This window comes from Gavia stellata, chromosome 14 (assembly GCF_030936135.1).
Source record: "Gavia stellata isolate bGavSte3 chromosome 14, bGavSte3.hap2, whole genome shotgun sequence".
NCBI lineage: Eukaryota > Metazoa > Chordata > Aves > Gaviiformes > Gaviidae > Gavia > Gavia stellata.
This window is the reverse complement of record NC_082607.1, coordinates 21,821,886-21,832,762: the sequence shown is the minus strand read 5'-3', so window position 1 is coordinate 21,832,762 and position 10,877 is coordinate 21,821,886. Positions and strand designations below refer to the sequence as shown.

At 39.1% G+C, this 10,877-nt stretch overlaps 1 protein-coding gene across 2 annotated transcripts; it reads right to left on the bottom strand.

The window, feature by feature from the left end:
• Positions 1 to 649: 649 nt before the first annotated feature.
• Positions 650 to 5,021, bottom strand: RLIM (ring finger protein, LIM domain interacting). Of its 2 annotated transcripts, XM_009808984.2 has the most exons (3): positions 4,833 to 5,012; positions 3,886 to 3,969; positions 650 to 3,047 (listed from the first exon to the last, which is right to left on the bottom strand). In XM_009808984.2, exons 1-3 carry the CDS (start codon positions 4,999 to 5,001, stop codon positions 1,513 to 1,515), a joined length of 1,788 nt encoding a protein of 595 aa, XP_009807286.1. In that variant the 5' UTR covers positions 5,002 to 5,012; the 3' UTR covers positions 650 to 1,512. The 2 variants fall into 2 exon arrangements, with proteins under 2 accessions (XP_009807286.1, XP_059680279.1); XM_059824296.1 differs by lacking the exon at positions 3,886 to 3,969 and having other exon boundaries at positions 4,833 to 5,021.
• Between the last annotated feature and the right edge of the window lie 5,856 nt (positions 5,022 to 10,877).

Genomic DNA, 10,877 nt, shown 5'->3' with positions numbered 1-10,877 from the left:
AAGAACGGGTCATTGAGGGGGAGGGATGCTTTCCCCTGACACTGATGAGAGTTAAGGTACATTCTCCAATTCTCAATATGCCACGGACATAATTTTAAAAGTAAAGCCAACTCATTTTGATCTGTCCAATAGGAGTATAAAGAGGTTGTTGGAGTTTTTTTAATGTTATTCTTACAATTGGCTACACATTTAAGTGTACTCCCATAATCAATTCTCATTTTCAAATTTAACCTAACACTCTAATAACCTGTTTTCCTGGTAATACTTGTTATTTTTCTGTGGCACTTGATTCACAGATTACCAACGCTGGATATATCAGCATGTTCACTCAACAGATCCAGAGGTTACTAATATAGCTGAAGCTGGTGGGAAAGAAAAAAAAACTGTCAATAGTTGTCTGCTGTATAATTGCACAGAGTTGCCTCAAAAATTGAAAGCAAAAGTTGATAGAAAAATCAGGCATAAGCCTCACTGAACAAACTGGTACATACCGGTTTGTATTATTACATATTAGCAACCACACCAAGAAATAACCAGCCATTAGAACAGTTTCTAATTTTTTATCATCTTTTTTGGTGGCATTACTGAGCCAAAACACTGCAATTATAACATTTAATTTCCATTTTTTTAATGCAATTAAGATGTCTAATTCAACTGTTTTTATATTACAGTAGCTGTTCACATAAATAGTACAGATATGCACTGCTCTTGACAGGTACACAGTCACAAAAGCAGCTCTCTTGTATTTAGTTTGCTCTCTGTGTGGTGGGTTTTGTATGAAAAGCATTCTTGATTTCTAAGCATGGTACAATTTTAATTCTTAATGCGTTAGTACAACAGTGCATTGGAAAAGTACTGAGCTTCTACAAAAAAGCTTTACAATTTTAAAACAGATTTTTTTTTATTTAAACAAGCATAGGCAATTCTTATATTTCCACAACAAGATAAATATCCCAATTAAGCTAACAGCTCATCCTACAGCGTGCCATAGTGATGGGGAAAGGGCTAACATTAGTGTTATTTACACAGACATGTCCAATATTAACCCAGTATGAAAACTAGAAGTATGTTCAAGTGTGCAATTAAGTTCATATTATTTTTTCAGATAGTTGGATTTCTTGCAAAAATTCCTCTACGACTCATGTACATTTATCTGGGATGACTTCTCAAAGAACTCCTCGTAGGACAAAATGTTTATTGGACTGGGATGGCAGGGGCTGGGTGGGGAAAAGAACTTCATACTCTTCAAAAAGAAAAAAAGTATTTTTAAGTGGGTGGATGTCTTTGGACAAGTGAAATTTAACACCCAAACTGACTAGTTCTTGAAAACCCTAATTAAAGAAATTTTCCAATTTTAAAAGCTTGAATTCAGAGAAAATGCTTTCATGAGGGAAGATTCACTCCAAGTCAGTACTATACATTGAGGTACCACTCAAAAAGTGGCCATAAAGGAAGTGACTTCTTTGCCCATCACTATCACACTAGCTGCTTGGCCATAAATTCAGATCTCATTTAGACAACACTCTCTCTGTTACCAGAAGCTAAGACTGCTCTGCGACAAATGGGACAAGTGGAATTTTCTGATAACCAGCGATCAATGCAGTGGACATGGTATTCGTGCGAACAAGGCAATTTACGGAGCTTGTTGCCTTCCGTGTACTCTGTAATACACACACTACAGGTTTTCAGAGCATCGCTCTCACCAAAATTCCTCATCGCTAGGTTGTCAATTTGTTCTTTGGTGAGTCCTCTTGGTTGGTCATCGTCATCTTCGTTTAGTAGGAAAAATTGTGCTAGGCTAAGGAATGGTAGAGAACCACTTTCTTCAAATGTGACCGATCCCCTCGTATTCCGACCTTCCCGTCTGGCACCAGATGTTGAACCACCTTCATTACCCCCTTCATACACCTCCCCTGAGCTAACATCTGTACTTTCATTGCTTGAAGTACCACCACCCCCGTTCTGCGGCTCAGAAGCATCCACGTTCTGATTTGGAGTTGGGCCACTAGGATCTGCATCACTATCACTATACATAAAGTAACTCAGCTCTCCGAAGCCTGTCATTATCTGCCTTAGCATAGTCTGAATAGCAACTGATGTAGTCTCGCTCAAGCCTGTGTTTAAGATCCTACGGATAGGAATCCTAATGGTACTGACGTAAGTTCTCACTCCAGCCCGTTCTGAACGTGAAAACGTGCGCCTAAACCCTCCCCGTTCGCTTTCGTAAGTGACTGTGTTGTTAGGTGTCTGGGACCTGGAGCGAGTTCTGTTGGCTATGCTGTCTCTTTGCCGATATTCTCCTGGACGAACTCTTCTCACCTGAAGATCAAGAACTATGGTAGGAGGCCTCTGCCCAGGAGTTGCGGACTCACTGGTGCCGTTAGTTTCTGAAGAACCTGCTGCTTGAGGAACAGGTCTTGTTTCAGGGGTTGAAAACAGAACGGCATTTTCACTCGGCATCTCAGTCCCCACTGTATGCTGCCTTAATGTCACGTGCTGCCTAGTTCTAGAGCTTCCCTCAGCTTCATTCACTGAGGAGTGGTCAAGTGTTTGAGATGATGTGTTGTGATGAGACCTGCGAGGGGTCTCACTCACTGGATTAATAGGTGACCTACTTCTATCAGTCCTAGCCCGTGTTCTCCGCTGTTCTGGACTCCTACTTCTTGCTCTCCTCTGCCCTCTAGGAGGGGAAGCTTCCTCAGTTGTTAGCTCCTCCGAAGTGCTCCTTTCTGATCCAGGCTGCCTTACAGATGGCGATTCAGACCTTGGAATTTCAGAGTCACTTTGGCTGTTTTCCAAATCCTCCCCGCTGGAAGGCTCTACAGATGGCTCATTCTCAGTTTCTGGATTTGTGTTCCCATTATTACGGTTGACATTTATTTCCAAACTGAATCTGAAGTCACCACTATTTGGGTTAGTCCGGCTCACTGCTCTCCAAGACTGGTTTCCTCGTTGCCCACTTCGTGTTGTATTTCCAGTCTGTCGGACTGAATTAAGCCAGTCTATTATAGAATCTCCATTTGAAACATCTTCTGCGGACTCTGCACCTGCGAAAAAGACAGGGAACTACCAAAATTAGAGTACTGAGCTAATTTTGGAATGATCTTTTCCAAGAACAAGCTTAGTTTAACAAGTGACAATTTAGAAGTGCTTAATCCTACCAAGTGCTATTGTGGTTTCACACGTAGCATCACAGTTCTTATCTACCAGAGCTCTTTCAAGGGAGCAGGAGTGGACATTTCTCTAATATGTACAGATAGGCTGCAGCCATCACATAGCAAACAAGTCATAAAAATAACACATACTGTTTATCGTAAGTAAATGGAAAGTCACATTTCAGGTGTCATAACACATCAATATTCTGTGTTTTCCTTTCCAAACAATTAAGTGATCTATTGACCGCTAAACAGAGAACTAAGCTTGTCCTGACCTTTCACTTGAAGAATGGCTTATAGAAAAATCAGTCTCACTAAAGAATGAACCCCAGTGGCAAGCTCCAAGCGATCTCCACCAATCTCTATAGAAAGGTGATAACAAAAGCAATACAGCGTCTTTGGAAGGGAAGAACGGTGAATAAAAATGAGGGATTGCCAAACAGCATCCCAGAAGGGAGCAGACAGGAAGGCAATTGTAAATTTAAAAAAAAAAAAAAAGAGAGAGAAAGAAATCTAAATGAAACTTTATCTTGATGCAAATAACAGATGCGTTATGAGTGAAATCTGTCCCAAACGGACCTCTGCAGCAGATATCAGACATAACGTTCACTTAGTTTTGAAACAAAGCTCACCTTCCACCTGCCTAGGCTTAACTTGTTCCACTCCTGCACTCAAGTTAAGGTCCGTATGGGGTGCTAAAGTTAAGAGTTTTCACAAATACTGTATATACCTCTATTCTCATCACTGTTTTGCTGTGGCGGACCTTCTTTAACTTGGTGTAGCCTTCTCAGCAACTCTTCTTCAGTAATTTCACCTTAGAAAATAAGCAAAATTTTCCAAAAATATTTCCAAATCATATGTATGGCAAGCATTATCAAAAGTTTCTAAAGAAGGTACAAGCCACTGCTTGTCATTTTTTCTAATTAAATCCTGCCATAATGAGACTGCCAAACAGGTTGCTAAGGGGAAGTTCAGACACTTCAGCACCATCGTCCCAAGTAAGTTTTGCTGAAGCTGAAAGATCCAAGTGTTTCAACCTATTCAAGACAGATGTGCTTTCTGATTCTGTAACCTCTACAACTTATCAGCAATTTTCATCATCCTATACCAATTAAATGTCTGTCCAGAGTAAAATATTTAAGGTAACACCTGCACAAGCATGAAAAAAGGTTTAAGTTACCTGAAGTCATGTTTTAAATTAGAACTGGTTTGAATTAGGTATCATCCTATAAAGAGTCAATTTAAAGTAATAAGTCAATTGAAAACTGACATAAAAATGCCCATGCAGAATCTCGCACCAGACTGCTTACCCTAGTTACAAACTCTTACCCTCGCCAGCACAAAATTTTCACACAGATGCTTAAGGGAGATTACTTTTCAATCAAAAATGTCTAAGGATCCATAACTAGAACTGGGTCAACTCTGGGCCTTCCCGCCAAGTTGTGTAAACACTAGACTTTTGTATCTGATGAGTCCACATCATTCTAACTACCTCTCCACTAGTCAGGGAACCGCTCAAATTTGAGTGTGCACAAATTAGTAAGAAGCTATTTCCTAACATGGAACACAACTGCAGCACACAAACTAAATGGGTGAAACAGTTTCAGGAGAACAGAAAATGACACAAATCGCCTACAAGCAATTCCAGCAAGATGTACATACGTAAGCATTACCTACCTGGTGTTCCTAGCAAATTGTTATCTCTCATAAGCCTGTAGTCCTCTTCGCTCAGGTTGTTTACAAACTGATAGAAAGCTTCTTCTCGATCTAACCGATCTAGCTGACTCTGACGTTGTGCTTCTGATTGATCAATATTTCCTTTATCACTAGAATCTGAGCTTTCCATCTTGATGAGTGGAAGAGTACCTAAAAAGCAGAAAATAAATCCTTTATCCAGCGTAGTGAAATACAGCACAAGATTTAGGTATGTTTAACCTGTACTACATCCTTCATTGTTATCCTTAAATTTGGTGAGGGGACGAGTAGTTTGCTAATGAAGCTTCAGTTAAGATAAGCTGCATAACCACAGGGATCACAAATTAAACAATTCTCAAAGCATGAACCTCTTCAAGAAGTACAAACAAAATCTACGCCCGTCGTTATCAAATACTCAACAAAGCAGCAAGTACGAACACGTGGTGTAATATCAGCCATAACCCTTAGTCCATCTTTACATAGTTGACCATGTGTCCACGACTATCTGCTTTTTAGCGTAAAATATTCCTAATGCTCTAACTGCCTCACAAATCACAAAGCATGCCTTACAGTGCCATACAACAGTGTAGTACAAGGCATAAGCAAGCCATCCTTGACCATGCTAACTCTAAACGAGCATGCGACTAAGTGTCTATCACTTCTTCCTGCCCTGCACTGTGGTGAGGAAAGCAGGAATCAATCTAACTTACTGCCTGCTATGATGAACACCCTCTTCAACATCCAAGAGATTTTTGAAAGAATGAAGGGGTTATGAAGAATTCAAATATAGAAGACAGAAGATGCCATGGAACACCATGTGTGCAAAAAAAAAAAAAAAAAAAAAGAAAACCACACAAAAAACCAACCTGGACCATTAGTTTCCTCAAAAAAGGGAAAGGGTTTGTAAAATCAGCTTTGTAGTTTTATGACAAGAGGAGAATTTGCTTGCAAGTTTCAGCATTTACTGAATTACTGATGTTCATTACTAGAATTTCCAGGACAAAACTCCACAGTGTATACGACGTATAACTTCTGCTATAAAGAGCTCTCTTCTATATTGTGTATTTTTCAATATAACCTTTTCCTCATATTGTTTTTCATTTGGATAAGATTCTTGACAATGTGTTTGTCTCTAAAAAAAATTACCAATGAATGCCATGCCGATATTTGATAAATATTGTAACAAAATACATGCAAATGCAGGAGACATTCTGGCACTACTTGTGCCATGCAAATACATCAAATGAAGTTAAAATAATAACTAGTTTCCTTAATCACTACGCCTTGCTATTCACAACATCAAGAATTTTCCCGTACAACTGGTAGAATCTAGTTACTCAGAGAGGTGATTAGCAAACTAATCCTCTGCATGCTAAAAAGCTCTACAATAACATTCCCCATCAGAAAACATTCCTTCCATTTAAACCATACTTCATATGACATGAAAACACTGGAAGAATAAAGCTTTTCTGCTTCTCACTGGAAAATTTCCAACACTTAGACATCTGTCTAGTGCAAAAAGCATCTTTTTTTGGTTTGTCAGCACAGCTGTCAAGTCGAGACTGCCCACAGTTTACATTAGTGCTTCTCCACACAAGAGCAGCACCACATGATCTCCAGGGGTAGTTTATCTCAGCTGCTATTGTGAAAATTAAAGTGCACTGACAACCTCAGTGTGTAACAGTAGAAAATTCCACAGGATAGGACATCCCATTATTGCAGACTTGCAGATTATAAAATAGCTACTCCAGTCCTCTTTGTCTTCAATTCTGACGCAGTAGAACTTGTTTTTAAGTTAGTCATATTAAGGCACAAATTACTTGTTGCCATTCAGTAATACAGTACGCAAGGCTACTGGTATTATTTGATTCTGTGAATTTCTGCCATTTTACCAAAGAAATTAGGTTTATTTTTCACCTTTTTATCAGTAAGCAGCAGCAATCACTAGAGTTACTACCGTTTCAAATGGAAGGCTATCGGCTTTCTCTGCATTGCTAAATCTCTGATGCAATCTAAAGACTGCACGGCCTGTCTGAAGACTTGCATGTGATGTGCTGTCAAATACATCGATAAATGAGCTCATTCACAACGGAAGTTGTGCAATGGTTTCAGCAGGTATGTTCAATGTGGACTGGGCTCAGTTATGAAATCTGTATGCCCTTCAAATCTCAGACACGTATTTCTAATGAGAACATAGCTTGCTTGAAACTCAAACAACTTTTTACAAGCTTTCTGTAGCAGAATTACGACTCCAAGTAACTTCACTTAAAGACATATTCATTCTAGAGAAGACACCAGAAATACAAAGACAGCTGTTTTTAAAAGAAACATCTGAACAAAGCCTCAAGTAGAATGAGAGACTTGCATCCAAAATAAAACCTTGAAAGATGCATTAGATCTCTGGGGAAACACATCAAAACCCTAACCGATATTCCCTTTTTTAGCACAACAATGAAACAAAGTTGACAATATGATTAAGAAAATAAGGGAATGTAGTAAGGGGGACTGCTCCCCCCCTAAGGGATGGGAGCAGCATAAAGTTTTGTAAAATATCTTCCCCAAAATGACTGCCACCTTGGCATTTACTGACTTCAAAACACATAGAATGTCTTCATAAAGACAGCAGTATTAACATATATGTAGGCACTAGACTAATTCTACAACACCTTTTAAAAAAGAAAACCGCACTATGCGTGCAAAGCATGACGTTTGTTTACTGCTATGCTTTGAAATTTTCCTTTTAACTGTAATTCCAGTGCTTGCAGGCACCTTAGCTATATAATGCCTATTTGATTCAAAGACATTTGCCCATTCCATTTCAGAAGGTGAAGGGGTACCATTCTTGGTCAGAGGAAAAGGGAGAGTCAAAACAAGTGAATTGGGAGGGCAAAAAAATAATGTCCTCTTTAGCAACAGACTGATGTACACTTCAATAGGTGATCCGTTAGGAAATGCTCAGAATAAGCCAAAGGCAGTCTTACTTATTTGCAGGTTTGCTCCTCTTTTCTCCTCCATCATCTCATCTCCTCCCTCCTAAACCATAAAATCAGCTATTGGTCAAGACTGAAACAATGCTATTGCTAAGAAAAAAAGCTTTAGAGGTGGGATCTTGAATTAAGAATTTAATTTACATTAGGACTATTTCTACCAGTGACAAACTCACTGTATTTTCCTATTGCAAGCTACTGTAACAGATTACACTGGCCCACTGTACCCCAATTTCATGCTGTTCAGCTTCAATGTCCTAGAAATGCTATGAATCTATATGGGATGTTTACATTGATGGAAATACAGATGGCAAACAAACACATAAACGCACGTCAACACATTCTCCCTACCTTACTGTTGACAGCAAATGGGACGATACTCTTCACACTAGAGCTATGATATTAGAGCCAGTAAATGCAAAATAGGATTTCTACCCCAAGGCTTCTGCTACTTTCTATCTCTTCACTGTCCACTCAGCTCTTTGTCCACATTGTCCATTTGAAGCTTCACCTCCCACACCACTGCAGAGCACTACGTTACCAGACTGAACTTACAAGAATATTTAGACTACTACTGCCTCAGCATGACTCCATAGGTCCCCTCTGGCTGTACAACAGGATTTCCATGGTGGCAGTTACTATGTCACCTCGCTCCTATTTCACCATGGTAGACTGTTGCAGACCTAGCTTGAAAACCTGTCCCTCATTCAGGATTCTGCTCTCAGCTCATCTACAGCAGAAAATTAAGACTGGCTTAAGGAAGCTGACTACAGTAACACAGGGAAACCTGATGAGGGAAAACCAACAGGTAAACTATTAAGTTACAATAAAATAACCAACACTTGATTATCTAATAAGCAGGTATGCTTCAACTGTTTTCTCTTTCTTCCAGTGGTTTAGTTCAACTCAAAGTAAGACTGTTCTTATGCAAGTTAAAAAGATTCAGAATTTCCTTCTTTAGTGTCCTCCCTTGTCAGCACTGAGTTGACAAAGGGTGGGGAAGGTCACATCTATGAGCAGGAAGTTCAGATCTGTTGATTATTGCCAACTTTAGCTGAGATATCCAGCAATGAAAATCTCTTTATGGGAAAACGGGGTGGGGAAAGCCACCTAAAGGTTGCACAAAACAACAGAATCATAGCTAGAATAAACTGTTTTCTTCTTTAAAAAAAAAAAAGAAATGAAGGGAAATATTCTTCAGCAGCTGAATATCCAGACACATTAACTACAGTGAATTCTCAATTGGTGTTCCCATCCTTCCACAAGTCAGCAAAGTATCTCCCCTGCAGTTATGCTTCAACAATCTCGGAGATTTCAGAGCACAAATGACGAGCTGTCTCTCCACTGCTGCTAGAGACTGCAGGAGCAAAAACAGTAAGTCCACAAAAGGTATTGTTTGTTACATTATTTTACTCAAGAGGAAGTAATAGTACGCTCTTTTGGATAGGAACAATTTAAGACTACTAAATATTCCTTCAATAATGCAAAGTTATCATTCTTACAGTACAAGAACTATTTTACATTTTCCTTTATGCCAAGTCGTGTGTAAACTAAATCCCATCAGTCGGGAACTTGCTACTGCTTAAAAACAATCTAGTGGGACAGCAAGCAGTGATGAAACACTTATTGTCCGTTTACCTTCAACAATAACACTGTGTTTCTCCATACCGCTTAGCACTTATGGACTACAGAATTCTGCCCAGAGAAAGTACTAATGGACCATAAGGCACAGTGATAAATCACTAGATCTTCCTCCTTCAAAAATGTGTAGTATCTCCTGACATTAGTTATCTGTACTGAATACGAAGACACTGCCTTAGCCTGCATTCCTGATTTTTTAAGCTTAAAAGAATTACATAAAACATTAGAACTCTCATTAAATTAACTAGGTAAAACTTAGAAGATCTGACAAACTCAGAATCAGTTATTTGCATGGTTAAAAGAAAAAGCAATACCTTAAAGTTATAATCTTCATTAGATTCATAGGGCAAGTCTCAAATTTTAACAGGAGAAAGGCACTGAATTAGTTAAACTGCAGAAACAACTCGGATGCTCATGAGCTAGCTGTGCAACAAAAGTTTCCTCTAAAATTCCCCCCATCTAGGTGTAACTGGTATTTCAACGTTACATGAGAATTTGTAGTGCCCTGTATGTCAGGAACATTTCCTGAATTACCTCACGTCCCAGCAACATAATTAATACCTTTGTATAAACAAAAAAGATGATGGCAATATGAGTAAGTGTTTCATAGATGTCCTCAGCAGAAGGCTAATTTCTCATTTCTGATTCACAACCTCATCTTAATTAGGTACTTCAACCGGTAGAGCACCTTGCTTACTTCCAGTCTGCAGAAATTATCAAACTCTTTGACTATAAGAAGTGACTCAGTAGTGGAAGCCAGAAATACTTATTTTCTGTGTTGGGTGGTTACAGATTAACCATTTCTTCCTCCTCTGCTTTCACTGAACATACCTCAAAGACATTCTAGCTCCACAACAGGAGTACAACACAGCTGTCTGTTCAAAGCGCTTTCCATGAACTCTGACTTCAGCAGCTCTAACATACCATCCCATTTGGCAGGACCAGCCCCAGCTAGCGGTCTCTCCAATTCCATTTCTCAAATGACACAGGAACAGCAGCTAGAACAGGCAGTTCTGTTACCCCGGGTTCTTTACACACAAACAGAAACAACTTCATGTGCAGTATTCATTTGACCCAACCCACCTCCCAACTACTAGATTTTCCTAGAAGAATTAAAAGTTGAAAAATAGTTTCCATGTCAGTCAGTATCCAATTTCTCAATGCTCAAAACTAGCAAAAAGGAAGCCATAACAGAAACTACATTTTCATCTTAAATATTTCATCATTCAAGTCTGCAAGCTCAAAAGCAGAAGCAAAAACTGTCAGTGAATCCTATCATTAAAGGAAAAAGATACCATAAAACAGTAAAATGAAACAGCTATTTGCATTATACATGGAGCTTCATTATGTCAAGCTTGAGCTGCTTTTTTTTCTTTTTGTGCAGGTGCACAAGTTTCCT